Source organism: Mus caroli, unplaced genomic scaffold (genome assembly GCF_978045245.1).
Source record: "Mus caroli unplaced genomic scaffold, Mus_caroli_1 scaffold_4, whole genome shotgun sequence".
Lineage (NCBI taxonomy): Eukaryota > Metazoa > Chordata > Mammalia > Rodentia > Muridae > Mus > Mus caroli.
Genome location: NW_028227259.1, coordinates 147,166,312 through 147,184,101, shown reverse-complemented (window position 1 = coordinate 147,184,101; position 17,790 = coordinate 147,166,312). Strand labels below are relative to the sequence as shown.

The 17,790-nt window shown below is 48.4% G+C and overlaps 1 protein-coding gene across 1 annotated transcript in view; it reads left to right on the top strand.

Annotated features, from left to right (window-relative positions):
* Positions 1–1,914: 1,914 nt before the first annotated feature.
* Mmd2 (monocyte to macrophage differentiation associated 2) overlaps positions 1,915–17,790 on the top strand; it is a 45,847-nt gene continuing 29,971 nt past the window's right edge. Inside the window, exon 1 of the mRNA XM_021162650.3 lies at positions 1,915–2,152. Within this exon, the coding sequence (XP_021018309.1) occupies positions 2,103–2,152 (50 nt within the window). The 5' untranslated portion in view covers positions 1,915–2,102. The remainder of the gene's footprint in view (positions 2,153–17,790) is intronic.

Genomic DNA, 17,790 nt, shown 5'->3' with positions numbered 1-17,790 from the left:
AGAACTAGAGCAAGGCCACTTAGGAGGCCTTGTTCCCAGCCACTTGGGAGGCCGAAGATAGGAGGATCACAAGTTCACTGTCAGCCTGGGCTACAGAGTGGGTTCAAGGCCAGCTTGAGTAAGTTAGCCTGGCTATCTGAAGAAAAAAAAAAGAAGTGAAAGGGGACCAGAGATGTAATCTAATCATGGAGTGTCCATCTAGCATGTTCTGGGGCCTGAATTCAACCTCTAGCACTGGGTAAAAATAAGCAAATTGAGATGATCAGGGGGCTATGGACTTAGGAAGGGGGAAGCCATGGGTGGAGGAGGAGAGGACTTGCCCTCAATTTGGGGACCCATCTGGTCACCTTGCATACATGGTCAAGAAGCAGAGAGATGCCGGGGTGATGCACACCTTTAATCCCAGCATTGAGGCAGAGGTAAGTGGATCTCTGAGTTCAAGGGCAGCCTGGTCTACAGAGTGGTAGCCAGGGTGACCCAGAGAAACCCTATCTCGAAAAACAAAACCACTACCACCAACAAAAAGAATCTAGGAGACAGGAACGCTAGCATTAAGTTCACAATATTTCTTTTACTCAAGGCCAGCCCCCAGCCCAGGGTCAAGGTCCAGCTCACATTTAGGGGTTGGCCTTCCTTCCCTTACCCAACCAATAAGATCCCTCACAGACACGCCCAGAGGTTATATCTTTGGTGAGTCTAGATCCTGCCAAGTGGAAAGTCAACAATAGTAGCTATCATGAACACCAAAGACCATCTTGCCTCCTGCAGCTCCCTCAAGGAGTGTTCAAAATGTTCAGAAACAGATTGGGTTCCCACATCCTCCGAAGAAGCCACGGCCCCCCTAAAGCAGAAAGCTGAAGCTGGTGGCTGCTGAGCCGGCTCAACAGGTAAAGATGCTTGTCTTCAAGCCAGAAGACCTGAGTTTTGTCCCTACGTTGTCCATGGTGTAAGAACAAAGCCAACTCCTGCAAGTTGCCTTCTGCCCTCTACACGCATGATAAATCCGTAACTGCAGGCGGCTGGAGAGCTTGCTCAGCGGTTAGCAGTGCTTGCTGTGCATCCAGAGGATTGGAGTTCGACTCCCAGCACCCACGTCGGTTGCCTCACAACTGCCCTAACTCCTGCTCCTGGGGATCCCACACTTCTTATGCGCACTCACATATGCACATAGCCCCACCCCCACCCTGCACACATACACACATAAATTAAAAATAAATGCTTTAAAATATTAAAATGCAATAAAGTAATAATAAAAAGAAAACTGGAGTTTGAAGACCTGAGGAGCCGGGCGTGGTGGCACACGCCTTTAATCCCAGCACTCGGGAGGCAGAGGCCGGCGGATTTCTGAGTTCGAGGCCAGCCTGGTCTACAAAGTGAGTGCCAGGACAGCCAGGGCTATACGGAGAAACCCTGTCTCGAAAAACCAAAACAAAAAACAAAAAACAAAAACAAAAACAAAAACAAAAAAAAAACATGAGGATAGACTTGGGGCTGTAGATTCTGAACATGATGGAGTGTCCCCATCTTGGTACTGGGATGTGAATGGGGATTGGGGTGGGGGGGGGGGCGGCGAAGGTGGAATGGGAGCGGGTGGAGCAAGATGGTTCCTAGAGACAGAGTCCTGGATGGTAGGGTGGATTCAGGGCTAAGAGCCTGCAATAAGTAAACTGAGGGTGCCACCTAGTTCGGTCCCCAGGCGTCCCCTGTGGCTTTGCAGTGCTGCCCGGATGGCAAGCCGTAACAGAGGCAGTTCAGTCTAGTTCAAGCTGTCTTCTGCTGGCTAGAACAGCGATGGGGTGGAGGGGACACGGGGAGAAGCTAGCAGGAGGGAGGGGACCTCCCAGCCGGGCGATTGGCAGCGTGCGCCCAAGTCCCCCCCATATCCCGCCCCCGCCCCGCCCCCGCCACCATCTGCTCGGGATTTGCGATCCGGGAGACTCCAGGCTCAGGGGCTCGGGGCTCCGGAGGCAACTGATCGGGTCTGTTCAAGGCCCTGGAGCAGCCCGAGGATCTGACACCTTTCCAACCTGCTGCGCCTCCCGAAGCGGCTCCTGGTGTTCCCGCGTCCCAGCCCCGGTCTGGGCGCTGATGGAACCGCGGCGATGTTCACTCTGGCCAGGCTGCTGGATTTCCAGAAAACCAAATATGCAAGGTGAGTAGCGGGTCAGGGGGTGATAGACAGGGGCCAGGACACCAAGATCCTTCTTTCCTGTCCCCACTGTCTGGAGAACTGGGCTCGACGCACAGACCCCATTGCCTGGGGCTAGAACAACCCAGCTTCTTCATAATGGAGTGGTAATTGTCACCCCCGCTTTTGCGCTCAGCGCAGCGGATTCTCCGAGTTTCCCCTTTCCCCTGGGCGAGGTGTTTCTTCGGTCCAAAGCTCAGTTTCCACATTTGCGACCCGGTGAACGGTGAGAGTCTCCACCATTCGGAACCACGGGAGGATTATATGAGATGATCCTTAGAAAGCAAATCTAAGGGTGGAGGAACTGCTCCATCCCTGTGGAGCTCTCTGGGGTCCTCCCTGAACCCAGGTTTCTTTTTTTGTTTGAGTCAAGTCTCACTATAGAAGTCCTGGCTGGCCTGGACCCTCCTTTGTAAACCAGGCTGTCCTTTGACCTCACAGAGCTCTGTCTAGCTCGGGAACACTGGTCCTTCTTTTCCTGTTTTTGAGACAGTCTTGCTACATACCCTAGGCTGGCCTTGATCTCACTGTGTAGCCCAGGCTTGTCTTGAACTTAATTCTTCAGCCTTAGCCCCCTGGATGCTGAAATTAGGGCTGGGACTCACAAGAGTATATTTTAGTTAACATTTTGTATACTTGATTCCCATCTGAACACGTTAGTTGTGAGTTATTTTGTGCATTGTGTTTTTTTTAATACGAAGTTTTCATTATCTGGTGTGCATTTTAATTTGATTTGGTTGTCTTGAACGAGTATCAATATTATTACTATTATTTTTATTGTATGTGGGGTTGTGTGCCCCACACATATATGGAGGTCAGACAATGTTGTGGAGTTGAATCTTTCCTTCCCACTATCTATGAATTCCAGGGATTGAACCCTGGTCGCCAGGCTTTTATGGCAAACTCCGTGACCTGCTGAGCCATCTTGTCATGCCTTCCCTAGTCCTTTTTTTTTTTTTTTTTAAAGAAAATGTCTCATTCTATAGCCTAATAGCCCAGGCTTCTCTGAAACACACTATGTGGCCCAGGTCAGCCTTACACAGACAGCAGTCCTTTGGCCTCAGCCTCCTGAAGGCTGGGATTACAAGTGTGGGCTGGTATGCCTGGTTGCTCATGGAGATGTGATTGCCTCTGTGGCAGATGGAGAGGTAGGCCATTGAGAAAAGACCGGGTCGTAGGAGATAGAACTGTTTCACTTGAGTAAATGCTAGCTCTTAGAGCTGGGGTTAGCTATGTCCAGAGCTGTTGTTGCGAAGTGAGGCTGCCCTCCAGGCTCACCATTTCTCTGCACACCTGCAGATTTACTGCCCCAGAACTGAAGCCAGCAATAGACTTGGATGTTCCAGTCTCCAGAGTCTCTGTTCTGTGGATCCTAACCTGGCCCCTAACTCACAGCTGGGGATGGTCTCAGATTCCCCATCTGTCTAAGTGCTGGGTTAGGTTTATGATGCAATGCTGGGGACTGAACCCAGTGCCTTGTGCGTGGTAGACGAGTCGACTGAGCTACTTCCCCGGCCCACAAACTTCTAATTCTTTCAGCTAGCATGTCTTGGGTGTTCTGTTCCGGCAACGGAAAGCAGATGTAGGGCTGGAAAAAGAGCCCAGCTGGTAAGGCGTTTGCCACTCAATAATGAGGGCCTGAGTTTGAACCCCAATGCTCAAGATAGAAAGCCAGATGTGGTGGCATTCTTGTGATCCTAGTGCCCTGGAGGAGGAGACAAGCGATGCCCGGAGCTTGCTGGTCATCCAGCCTCAAGTACTCAGGCAGGCCCTGGGTCCCAGTGAGATGCCCCTGTCTCAAAAACAAGGTTGGTATCCCCCAAGGAACAACTGACCTTCTGACCTCCTTATATACACGTGCACACACGTATATCCATATATGTGTATATACTGCCTTCCTTTAACATGCATATATACCTCCACACACAAAGATAATGGACAAACTTAGATAAGGTTGGGGAAGGAACATTGAGTGTTTCTCCGTCCTACCAATGTTATCTTTCCCCCTCTTTCATTTCTTCTTTCTTTCCCCCTTTCTCTCTCTCCCCCCGCTTCCTTGTTTTGATATCGAGATGCTGGGAGAAGAAACCTTGGGTTCTTTTATTTTATTATAACACTTTATTATATTTTTACGTGTGGGCGTGGGGGTGCCACGGCATCCGTGTGGAGGTCATAGAACAACATGAGGGTCTCTGCTCTCTCTTTCCACCATGTGGTTGACAGGGATTAAACTCAGATTGTCAGGGTTGGCAACAAATACCTTTACCCACTGAGCCATCTTGATGGTCCCAGCTTTGAAGTCCTAAGTGATTGATAGCGGACACAGACCGGGCTTCGTTTCTTTGGTGATTTTTCAGTTTTCTGGTCTGTACAGATGATAAAACCTGCCTTTTGTCTGATATGCGATTTTTAATTTGTTTCACAGTTGGATGAACCCTGAAGCTGCTCAGTTCTCAGACTTTGTTTTGGTTTTGAGATAAGGTCTTGCTATGGAGACCAGGTTGGCTTGGGACTTACAGAGATCTGCCTGCTTCTGTCTCCCAAGTGCTGGGACAAAAGACTTGCACCACCATGTCCTGTGGTCAGCACATTTGCTCTTACTCTGACCAATAAAATCTTCTCCCTGAGACAGAATCAGCCTTGAGTTTCAATCCTGGGACAGGGGCTTCTTTGGAGATGTTTATACGAGTCTATATCATGGGACCACATGACTACGGCTCCTTCTGCAGCATTATAGCTTCATGTTGGCTCGGTTCAGACATGAGGACTGGGGGCTGCTGGTCTCCATTTACCTTGATAGTCATTAGCAGACTCAAACCTGTAACTAGGTGTGGCATCTTACTCACAGTTTGAACTTCTTTGGCTTCTTCTCCCTTAAGCCTTAAGCTCCAAGCTTACTGGGCTACAGATGCATGCATGCATGCTTGTTAGGCACAGGAAAGGCATTTGGGAATCCACCCCTAGCCATAGCTTGTAAGGACACTGATTCACGGCAGGGAAGGAAGGCACCGAGCCAGGAGCTTGAGCAACCAGTCCTCTTTCTCCTGAGTTTGACCCAAAGGTTATACATGATGGAAAGAGAGAATTGATTTCCTTCAAGCTGCTCTCTGACCTCTGTACATGCATAGTGCAGTAAGTGTACCCCTCCTCTTCCTCTCACACAAACAAGCGTAAGAAGAACCCATCTAGCCAATAAGCCAATTTGACCTGCATTGGCCTTGTTTGTAATAATTGTTTGCAGGTTCAAGAGGATGAGGGAGGAGAGCTGTGAGCTGAAGGCTAGCCTGGGCTCCGTTGGGAGCCTGTAGAATGAAATAATAAAAAGGCAAGTCCACGCTATCACCGGCAAGGCACCGGCAGGCCTTATTCTCATCTCTGGCAGACTCTCTAACCTGGAGCTCCGAAATCTTACCACCCGACTCGCCAAGTTCCCACTGGAGAGTCACTATTATGCCAGCCCCACTCTTCCAAATTCCCACGCCTTTTTGGGTGCACTCCTTGGCCGTACCTTTCTCTCTAGAACCCAGTTGAGTCGCCATGTGAAGGAAAACACCACACAAACTTAGTTCAGAATCAACAGGTAATTCAATCACTGGGCGCAGCCTGGCTAGCTCAGTCAAGTAGAGCATGAGACTCTTAATCTCAGGGTCATAGGTCAGTATCCCACATTGAGTCCCCATGTCCAACGACAAAACAGAACAAACCAAAAACAAACCGAAGCAACTAATTTCCATCCCCAGTGTAACACATATCTGAAAGCTGCACACTGATGCTTTTGTTCTCTCCCACTTGGGGGTGTTGGGAAAATTTTGTTTCTGAAATGGCCTCTGGGCTCATCTGTGAAATGGTGCTCAGGGGGATTATTCTATGACCTGTGTTACCCATTGTTGGCTCTGGGCATGAGCAGGCAGGTCACATGGGTCCCAAGTTCCAGGTCATATCCCCTTGTTGCTCAGTGTGCAGCGACCGGGTCAAATGGTTCCCAGTGGGGTTTCTTGCGCAGGACTTGGAATTCCTCCTAAGGCCACACAGAGACAAAGATAGGGTCCTAGCTTGTCCCACAGTGGGGCCCTTGGGAAGGCTTGGTGCTGGGGTTTAACTCCATCGTCCTCACTGTGAGGTTCTGCCTGTTAGTGGGGCTGTTAGATGAGCTTGGTAGTCCTTCTGTGACTCTTAGTGCCTCTTCAGTGTCTTCTAAGACACTGATTCAGACTGGGGTCCTGGGTCACTTGGTAGAGTTCTCACCTGGAACTCATTAAGCCTTGGGTTCCAGACACAGCACTGCATAAACTGAATTGTGTGGCTCATGCCTGCAATCCCAGCACTTGAGAGGTAGGAGGCAGATGGATCAGAGGTTCAAAGTCACTGTTGGCTATTGTACATTGAGTTTGAGGTCAGCATGGGTTACATGAGACTCTGTCTCAAAACACACAAACAAACACATCGGAGAGACTCGTATTCCAGCTAGAATTATGATGCTGTGAAAGGCTGTTAAGTTCTAGAACAGCTTTTGACCTGAAGATGATGAGCGGCTGTCTTCTGTGTTATCTGATGTAGCCACGTGTTGGTTATTGTATTTTTTTAAAAAAAAGATTTAACGTAAGTACACTATAGCTGTCTTCAGATGCACCAGAAAAGGGTGTCAGATCTCATTACGAGTGGTTATAAGTCACCATGTGGTTGCTAGGATTTGAACTCAGGACCTTCAGAAGAGCAATCAGTGCTCTTACCCGTTGAGCCATCTTGCCAGCCCCCCTTTTTTGTTTTTTTGTTTTGGTTTTTTTTTTTTTTGGTTTTTTTTTTGTTCATTTTGTTTTTTGAGACAGGGTTTCTCTGTGTAGCCCTGGCTGTCCTGGAACTTACTCTGTAGACCAGGCTGGCCTCCAACTCAGAAATCCGCCTGCTTCTGCCTCCCAAGTGGTGGGATTAAAGTTGTGTACCACCACTGCCTGGTGATTATTGTATTTGTGTGTGTGTGTTTTGTGGAGCTGGCCACTGAATCTAGGGGCCTTGGGCACATTAGGCAAGCACTCTGTGCATCTCCAGCCTCTGGTTTTCATTTCAGTTAGTGGTGCTGGGGACAGAATACAGCCTTGTTTATGGTCAGACGTACTCTCCCATGGGAACTACACACACACCTTTCTCACCTGTGCATTCCCGGGGTGCATGTATGCACACCCCAAGTGTGAAGGTCAGAGGTCAACCTGTAGTCTTGGTCTTCGGGTGCTCTCTACTTTTTATTTGAGTCAGGTCTCTATGGGTCTGCAGTTCTGCCGTGCAGGCCAGGCTAGCTTGTCCTCAGCCCTCCAGGGGTCCAGTTGTCTTTGTCCCTGACTTTTATGTGGGTTCTGGGGATCTGAACTTAAGGCCTCCCGTGGGTGCAGCAAGTGCTTTACTGACTGAGCCATCCCTCCAGCTCTTTTTGACTTGAATTTTGAGGCAGGGTCTCCCTAAACTGCCCACGCTGACTCAGATTTTATTCTGTAGCCTAGGTTAGTCTTGAACCCTCAGCCTTCCTGTTACAGCCTTCTCGGTGGCTGGAGGGACAGACCCGAGCCCCTGGGCACTGCCAAAGAGTTGGTTGCCATTGTTGTTTATAGACTGTCTATTTCCGGAGGGACTTTGATGTAACTTATAGAATGTCACTCTGTTGCGGTCAGTGGGGCTGTCTGAGAAATTCTTCTTGGGAGGCTATGGGGCTTCAGGGGGTTCCGTGGGCATAGAGAGCGGGTGATGCAGGTGAAAGGTCAGTTGTTTGTCTTCCTGTGTTATGGCAGATGGCCCTGCAGGGGGGTTCTTAGGATCTGGATGAGAGGTACTCCATCATTTGTCAACATCACCCCTTGCCAGCTGGTTTGCTGCTGGGGACATTGTCTTCCTCTCTGTGGGCATGTGTATATATATATATATATATACTTGCCTGTGTGTATGTGCGGACACACACGTGTGCCACAGCACAGTTGCGGAGACAGGCAGACAATCTTGTGTGCCGGATCATCACCTTTTGCCTTGTTGGAGAGCGGGTTTCTTGTTTGCCACTGGCTGCTCTCAAGAGACTGAAGAGTCTCCTGTCTTGGCCTCCTGTAAAAGTATCTTTTAGTTGTCTGAAGTAATTGTCGTCTCCAAGACTTAGAGCCTCTGTCTGCTACCTAGGCCTAGTCCTCGAAGCTTCTAGCCTCTCTACAATCTTGTTTAGGCCTAGAATGTGTTCAACCGCTGAGACTTGCTGCTGAATAGACCTTCCTACTTCTTTTTGACTTCTGGCTGGCTGGTTCAACTCAGTTGTTCTGGCTCAAACGTCCCTCCAAACTGACTGACTCAGTCTGGCTTCTCTTGGCTTCTCCTGAGTTGCTCTGCTTGGCCTCATACTAACTTTGGTAACCTGTTCTAATCTTCTGGCTCCTCGTTCTCTGGCTCACTTTGTCTTTACCTGTATCTAGTTTGTTTCTCTTCAACCTGTCTCTGTAAAACTCGCCCAGCAAAGCAGCCTACATCCATCCTTGGATGTTGAAATCCACATTTGGTTTGCCTAAGTGGCTGCTTCGACTCTCTGCTCTCCGGGGACATCACACCCACGCCAACCAACAACAATGGCAACAGCAGCCAAGTACAGGAAGAAGAATAGACTCTGTAGCAGAGCACCCCCAAACTTATTCCCCAAAGACAAAGAGTTTCTGAGTCAGATTCGGAGCTGCCCTGGCTACCCACACTTGGGTAGGAACTGGAGAGGCTCTCAGAACATGCAGTCTGCAGGTCCTCTCCTTAATTCATTCATTGCCTGGCATCTCCTGTGGTCTCATGCATTCATTCACTGCCTGGCACCTACAGGGCAACCCTTCATTTCTTCTTGTATTGGCCAGACATTTGTAGGCTGCTGCAAGGATATAGACAGGAAGCCGCATACTGTAAGCCTTGGTATTATTTACTTCTTTATTTATTTGAGACAGCATCTTGCAGGCTGACCTAGAAATCTTCATCTACTGACTTTAGCCTCCCATGTAGCTGCGGTGACAGCTCTGCACTACCATGATCTGCTGATTAACTCTTTTTTTCTCGATGTCACTGCACCCAAATTATTCTGCTATTTATATACACATTTTTTTCCCTTAAATTCAAGTTGTTGACAGCCCCAAAGTGAAGATCTGCTGTCAGATAAAATAACACAAGCCACCTGTGGCTACTTTATTTTAAACAGAATAATTGAATTAAATAAAATTAGTGAGTCTGTGTCTCAGCTACCTTGGGCACATTTTCAGGGCACGAGATGCTTGTGGCTGGTGGGTTCTGTTCTGCACAGCGGGGGATCTAAACCATTCCCTTCCTCACAGAGACTTCTCTGGAGACAGCAAGAGTCTATAGCATTAAAATATACAGTGTAAAGCTCAATGTGATAGTTTGCGCCTTCGCTCCAGTACCCGGGAGCCTGGGGTAGGAGGATTGCCCATTGGAGGCAAGCTTAGGCAGCACAGTGGGACTCTGTCTCAGAGAGGCAAGGGGTGGCCTCCTGCATATGAGAGGAAAAGTGTCCTACCAATGAGCTCTATTTCCAAACCAGTGATGAGATAATCTAAATAAGATGATTTGTTGTAGTAACATTAATTAATCTCAATGGGGGAGGGTTTCTACCCTGCCTTTGATCATTTAGTTCCCAGATACAAGCCATAAATAATAAGCTTTAATCAGCACTACCGCTGGGTAGATATCTACCCTTCAAGCTATTATGTCTACTTCCCTGCCAACAGCCCCGAGATATGACTTGCCATGTTCCGTTCGGGCTGCTTTTAACTCCAGTTGGTCAGCCCTCATGGCCATGTTTTCACGACTCACCTACCCCATAGCATCTTCTCCTCTCTCTACCTTCTCTCTTCTTCCCCTCATAGCACCTCTCTGACCTCAAGCCCTGGAACCGAAACCCCAGCTATCTCTCTTCTGCCCAGCTATAGGCTGTAGGCACCTTTATTCACCAATCAGGGATAACTTGGGGGGGGGGCAAGGTTACATAGCATCACTTGGGTCTACATGAGAAACTCCTTATCTCTGGTGGAGAGGGCAACCAGAGTCAATATTTAGCCTTACAATACATAGCAACAGACCAAACCTCAATGATTTTTTTCTTGGTAATACGATTGGATTTTAGGAAATGAAGCAACTCTCCCAGAGTTCTAAATCTCTTTAGCTGCGGTGTGAAGAAGCGGGAGACAGAGAGAATGATGGGAGTTGGAGGCTGAGGCTGTGAATGGAGAGTCATCATTTAATGGCTACAAAGTTTCATGTTGCCACTGGCTTTCAGAACTTTCTATCTTCCCGACATGAAACTTTGTAGTCATTAAATGCTGACTCTCTCTCCATTCATCGCCTTAGCTTCTCGTCTCCCCACAAGCCCTTCACTCCTTAGCCTGAGGCTGGTCTCTTAACCCTTTAGGCTCTGCCTCCAAAGTCCTGGGATCACAAGTGTGCATCACCACACTCAGCCTACTCTATCTCCCTACGATTTTAACTACCCCTGGAACCTCACAGGAGTAGAACAATGGGGAATCTGTAACTGACTTGGGTACATGTAGTTCTTGGGATTGCCTGGCTTTATAAAGTCAAGCGGTAGTCTCCTGTGGATCCGCGTGTGCAGCCATCCTTTGTTTGCAGCAGTAGGTACACGGGCCCAGAGTGGTGGAGAAGCTCCTCCTGGGCCTGCCTGGTGTCAGTTGACAGTCCCGCTTAGGACTACTACGGGCTGTGCTACTGATGGAGCTCACATCCCCAGTGACTTCCAGTACTCAGTGACCCTTGAGCATCTGTGCCAGAGACAACTAGTCCCCATACCCTTATTTGCAATGCCCTCCATGGACTGGTAACTTGGGTGTTCAAGGAAAACTATGTCTCTGCTTGCAGCATAAGCTCTGATCCCTTCTGTTGTCCCTGCTCCTCCTTTTTCTCTTCCTACACTTGTGTTTTTTGAGACAGGGTCTCATATGCCCCAGGCTAGCCACATACTCATCATTTAGTTGAGGAGGACCTTAAGACCTTGATTTGATCCTCCCGCCTCCACGAAACCCCCGCTCCCTGCCATGAGTTTGGGAATTTTTTAAAAAATTAATTGGGTTTAGAAACCAGAATGTCCCACATTCTGGGCAAACCCTTTACCACCAAGCTACATCACTATCTTTCTTATCCCTTAAAAAAAAAAAAAAATCCCAGGCTGGAGAGACGGCTCAGCGGTTAAGAGCACTGGCTGGTCTTCCGAGGGTCCTGAGTTCAAATCCCAGCAACCACAACTGTCCGTAATGAGATCTGATGCCCTCTTCTGGAGTGTCTGAAGACAGCTACAGTGTACTTATATACAATAATAAATTAATCTTTGGGCCGGAGCGAGCGGAGCTGGAGTGAGCAGAGGTCCTGAGTTCAATTTCCAGCAACCACAAGCATACAACCATCTGTACAGCTACAGTGTACTCATATACATAAAATAAATAAATAAATCTTAAAAAAATAATCCCTTCTCTCTGTGTGTAGGCTATGTGGGCAAGGGCATACCACTTCGTGTATGGGACAGATTTGGAAGCATCTCTCTTGTGGTTTCCGCCATGATTCACACTCCAGGCTAGCCAGCCTGCCTGCCTCTAAGCAATCCTCCAGTCACTGCTTCCTGACTCTTCCTAAGGGTGTAGGGGTTCCAGATGTGCACCACCACATGTGGCTTTTTATGTGGATTCCACGAAGGGAGCTCAGGTCTTCAGGCTCTGAGCCATCTCCCCGGCCAGTGGCTTTTTTCTTTTTTTTCTGAGATATGGTCTCACTACAATGTCTAGGCTGGTCTTGAACTCTCTCTGTAGCCTGGTCTGGCTTTGAACTTATTCTAGAGCCAGGAAGGCCTTAAGTTGTGATTCTCCTGCTTCAGCCTTCCTAGTGGATGACTGAACAGACCTGTAACACTTCAAACTCCACATATGTGGGTTCCCCTGCGGCAGGGTCTAGACCTGCAGCACTGCAGACACCACTTATGTGGGCTCCCCCACATCACGGGTCTTTATTTTAATTCATTTCTATCCCTTTTCTTTTTGCTCACCACCTCAGTTGATGTGTGCAGATTCACAAACACTCGTGTGTGTGTGTGTGTGTGTGTGTGTGTGCATGTATGGTGTATATATGCATGTTTGCATGTGCATGTTGGCGGTGGTGTGAGTGTCATGGAACATGTGTGGTCAGAGGATGACCTCAGGTGTTGGCCCTCACCCTCCACCTTGTTTGAGGCAGGGTCCTGTGTTCTCCACTGTGTACACTAGGCTGTCCTACCCCAGAGCTTCCTGGGACTCCCCTGCCTATGATTCTCATCTCCCTGGCTCACAGATCACTGAGGCCAGCCTTGAGTCAGTCTTTATGTGTGTGCCGGGGATCTGAGCTCAGTCCCCATGCCTGCACGACAAGAGCTTTCTTCACTGAGTTGATTCCCCAACTCTCCTGAATTTGTTTAAAACAGCAACCCCTAAACATAGCACAGATCTCACAGGTTAAAGGACTGGATCCCATAGACTATGCCCATAGTGGTTGCTGATCACAAGGTGTGTGTGTGTGTGTGTTTACATGAGTGTGGCCTTCATGTAGAAATGAAAGGACAACTTTCAGGAATCAGTTCTTCCACCTGTGGGTTCTGGGGATCCAACTCAGGTTGTTGGGCTTGGCAGCAAGCCCATTAACTGACTCAACCATCTTGCTGGCCCACACTTGTATTTTACCAATTATTGTAGTAGTGTACATATGAACAGCTGGGGCCACTGCACCCTTGGAGTTAAGGTAGCCTTTTGCTGTCCCCTTATCTTAGATCCATCTTAAGCCCAAATCGTCAGTGTCCCCAGGCCGAGGGTCAGACCTCCACAGCACTGGGGCTCTGTCTTGAGGTCAGATCTGTCAGGCAGAGAGCATGATGGGGCAAGAAGGCAAGCGGGGAGGTCAGGACCTGTGGGATTACTGTAGTCTGGATGTTAATGATTACCAATAATTACATCTTCAGCTGACGTCTGTAGGCAGCAGTTGGGGCAAGAGAGGGAGGGGAGATAGGCTGTGTCATACTGAGAACTGTCTGACCCAGAGGGGCAGCATTAAGAAGACATGCACAGGAGGCTGGAGAGATGGCTCAGTGGTTAAGAGTCCCTGTTACTCTTGCATTTGGTTCCCAGTACCTGTGTAAGGCCGCCCATAATTCCAGCTCCAGGGAATCTGACACTTTTTTCTGGACTCTGAGGACAGCCTGCACTCATGTCCATTTGCCCCCAAATACACACATAATGTAATGATGATGACATTCATGGGGCTAATAAGATGACTTAAAGGCACTTAATGCCAAGCTTAGTGATCCAGGTTTAACCCCTGGTATCCACACGGTGGAAGGAGATAGGCAACTCCTGCAAGTTGCCCTCTGATCCCCGACTCCCATGCCAAGGCACACATGTAGCTCCTCCACAGATAAACAAGTAAATTTTAAATTAAAAAGCACACACTCAAGCCGGGTGGTGGTGGTGCACGCCTTTAATCCCAGCTCTTGGGAGGCAGAGGCAGGTGGATTTCTGAGTTCGAGGCCAGCCTGGTCTACAAAGTGAGTTCCAGGACAGCCAGGGCTATACAGAGAAACCCTGTCTCGCAAAAACAAAAACAAAAACAAAAACAAACAAACAAACAAACAAACAAACAAACAAAAAGCACACACTCGTGCTATGCAAGCACGAGGAGTTGAGTTTAGATCCTCAGATCTTCAGAAAGGCCAGGTGTGACAGATGTCTGCAACTTCCACACTGAGGTGAGGACAGAGGCAGAGACAGGGGCATCCTGGGGGTCTTGCTGGCCAGCCAGTCTATTTCTACCCTCACAAAGACATCCCATGAGGAGATGGCCCAGTTGGTGTTTTAGTTTGGTTCCCGTTCCTGTGGACTGTTTATTTGGACAGGTTACAGTGCACCATGGAGGGATGCGGAGGCAGGAGCTCAAGGCAAGAACCTAAGGCCAAGACAGTGCACGGCCTGCTGGCTCGCTTCCAGGCTCATGGTTAGCTCCCTGTCTGCCCTCAGCCCAGGGGCGGCACTGCCCACATACACTGACCCTCTCCCATCAATGCCCTATAGACACTGCCACAGCTGATCTGATGGACCGAGTTCCTCAGCCCCTTACCAGAGAAGGGTTCTTCTCGGGTCTCTCTAGTTTCTACCAAGAAGGCAAAAGCCTAAGCATTACAATTTATAAAGTCCTAGTCGTGAAAGCTCAAGGGACTGACTTTAATTCCTACCACCCACATAAAAATCTGGGCATGCTGGCATGTGCTCACAACCCCAGAGCCGATGAGGCAGAGGCAGGGAGATCCCTGGAGTTTCCTGGAGAGCCAGGCTAGCCCACTCAGGTGAACATCAGTCAAGGGGAAGCCCTGTCTCAGAAAGCAAGATGGACAACTCCTGAGGAGCAAGGCTCCTCATTTGTTTCACATCTGGTATTCACACATGTACACACACGTGTCTACACACTTATGTGCCCCCTTATACATGCTTGCACACACACGCGCGCAAACACACACACAGCATTCATCATCTTCTTTCTGAATAATTAGGTTCAACAAATAGAAATGTAAAATTAAAAAAAAATTTTAATTTATTCATTTGTTTTCTTTTTTTGAAAGATTATTTATTTTATGTATATGAGTACATTGTTGCTATCTTCAGACACACCAGAAAAAGGCACCAGATCCCATTACAGATGGTTGTGAGCCACCATGTGGTTGCTGGGGATTGAACTCAGAACCTCTAGAAGAGCAGTCAGTGCTCTTAACTGCTGAGCCATCTCTCCAGCCCTCATTTATTTTCAAATCAAGGTCTTAATATGTAGCTCTGACTGTCCTGGAACATACTGTGTAGATCAGGCTGACCTCAGAGTCACAGAGATCCACCTGCCTTTGCCTCCCCAGTGCTGGGATTGAAGGTATACACCTCCATGCCAAGCTAAGGTTATTTTTAAGTGTGTGTGTGTGTGTGTGTGTGTGTGTGTGTGAGAGAGAGAGAGAGAGAGAGAGAGAGAGAGAGAGAGAGAGTAGAAGGGTGTCAAATCCCCTGGGGCTGCAGTTACAGGCAGTTGTGAGCCATCCAGTGTGGGTGTTGGGGATGGAACTTGGCTCCTCTGGAAGAGCATTAATGTTTTTTGTTTTGTTTTGTTTTTTGTTTTTTTAAAAAGACTTATTTATTTTCTATCTGAAGCTGTCTTCAGATAAACTAGAAGAGGGCTTCAGATCTCATTACAGATGGCTGTGAACCACCATGTGGTTGCTGGGATTTGAATTCAGGATCTCTGGAAGATCAGTCAGTGCTCTTAACCACAGAGCCATCTCTCTGGCCCCCTTTGTCATTGTTGACACAGGGTCTTATATCATAGCCCATGCTTGCCTAGAACTTACCCTGTGTCCCAAGCTCTTCTTCCACTCCCAGCAATCCTGACTCTGTCTCCTGAGGGCTGGGATTTGGGGCATGAGCCACCCCTGTATCTCCTGTATTCGTGACATCAGTCGTTGCTAAGTGTGCTGGACATGGTTGCGATCTCAGTATCCAAGAAGGAGGCAGTCAGGAAATGTGTGCCAGAGCAGTCTGGGCTGTACAGCAAGAAGCTGCAGCAACCAAATCAACACAGAACAAAACAATCACCAGTACTGTGAACTGGCAGGCTCTGTCCCGGGGACTGGGATTCAGGTCCAGCCAAGACAATTACCTTTCCTCCTGGAGTTCATGGAGGCATTAACGTGTGGCCAGCTGAGGGCAGGGAGGGGTGTGTGTGTGTGCATGCAGGTGTGTGACAGGCATGTTCCACCATGCCTGATTTTTCTTTCTCCCTTTTCCTTTGGTGTGTGTGTGTGTGCGTGTGTGAGTGAGTGTGCATGTGCATACATGTGTGTGTGCATGCATGCATGAGTGTAGTTATACATACATGTACATGGAGACCAGAGATGAACTTCTGGTGCCATTCCTCAGGCACTAGCCACCTTTATTTTGAGACAAAGTCTCTCACTGCCCAGAACTTGCCAACTAGACTAGGCTGCCTGGCCAGTGTGTCTTGAGGCCCTGCCTGTTACTTCCTCCTCGGTGCTGTGAATACAGGTGTTTACTGCCACATCTGGCTTTTCTATACATAGAAACTAAACTCTGTACAGAGAACTGAGCTTGGGCTCTGTGCCTGCAAGGCAAGCACTTTACCAGCTGGGCTACCTCTGCAACCCGTCTTTCGAAAGTATTTCTATCCTAAGTTATGTGTATGTATGTGAGTCCACCTGTGGGTGTTGTATGTGAGTACAGGTGCCTGAGGGTATCAGATCCTCTGGAGGTGGGGTTATAAATGGTTGTAAACTGCCTGATATGGGTGATGGGACCTGAACACACTTTTTTTTTTTTTTTTTTTTTTTTTTGGTTTTTCGAGACAGGGTTTCTCTGTGTAGCCCTGGCTGTCCTGGAACTCACTTTGTAGACCAAGCTGGCCTCGAACTCAGAAATCCGCCTGCCTCTGCCTCCCGAGTGCTGGGATTAAAGGCGTGCGCCACCACACCCGGCCTGAACACACTCTTAACCACTGAGCATCCCAGTCCTGCCTTTGTTGTTTAAAGACATGAACTTACATTGTAGATCAGGCTTCCTAGAACTCACTCTTTTTCTTTTCTTTTTTAAAATACAGATTTATTTATTTATTTATTTATCTCATGTATGTGAGTACACTGCAGCTGTCTTCAGACACACCATCAGAGGGCGTCAGATCCCATTGCAGATGGTTGTGAGCCATCATGTGGTTGCTGGGGATTGAACTCAGGACCTCTGGAAGAGCAGTCAGTGCTCTTAACCGCCGAGCTATCTCTCCAGCCCCCTAGAACTCACTCTTAAGCCTGGTCTGATCTTGGCTTTTTGGTTTTTTGAGAGAGGCCATTTGGCCTCCTGTGTTTGGACAGAATGACATGTGGAGGAGAGCTATTCACAGGAAGCAGAGCGAGGGAGACAGGAAGTGACCATGGATAATATACCATGCAGGACCCACTCCCAGCGACCTACTTTTCCCCAGCTAGATCCCACCTCCTAAACTTCTATCATCTCTCAGAATAGCAGGCCATCTGGAGACGACATACTCAACACAGGAGCCTGTAGGGACAAATCATATTCAATTCATAATGGAATTTGTATAATGAAATATTATCTTTAAATTGTCTCAGGCTGTTTGGACAGTTATTCCAAAATGCCAAAGATTGAACAGCTAACGAACATCTGTTTCTAGAATTTCTTCCCTGGGGACACGTGAGCAGTGCCCCACCACCCCACCCCCTCCTCATAAGGTCTCAGTGACAAACCAAAGCATGATTCCATCTGAGTCCTCCCTGGGGAACCGATGGGCTTACTGAGCTCAATGACAATACACAAGTGAGACTGCTTACAGGACCCTGGGGTACCCCCAAAGCGCTCACACTGGATAGTGTCCACCCAGTACGGATGGTGGCTTTAACCTCCAAGCCTGTGTACCCTAGCACCTCCTAGGACACAGAAGCCACTTGTAATTAGGGCAGAATGGCTGTGAGCAGCAGCTAGAAGGAAGCTCAGGTGAGTGTCCAA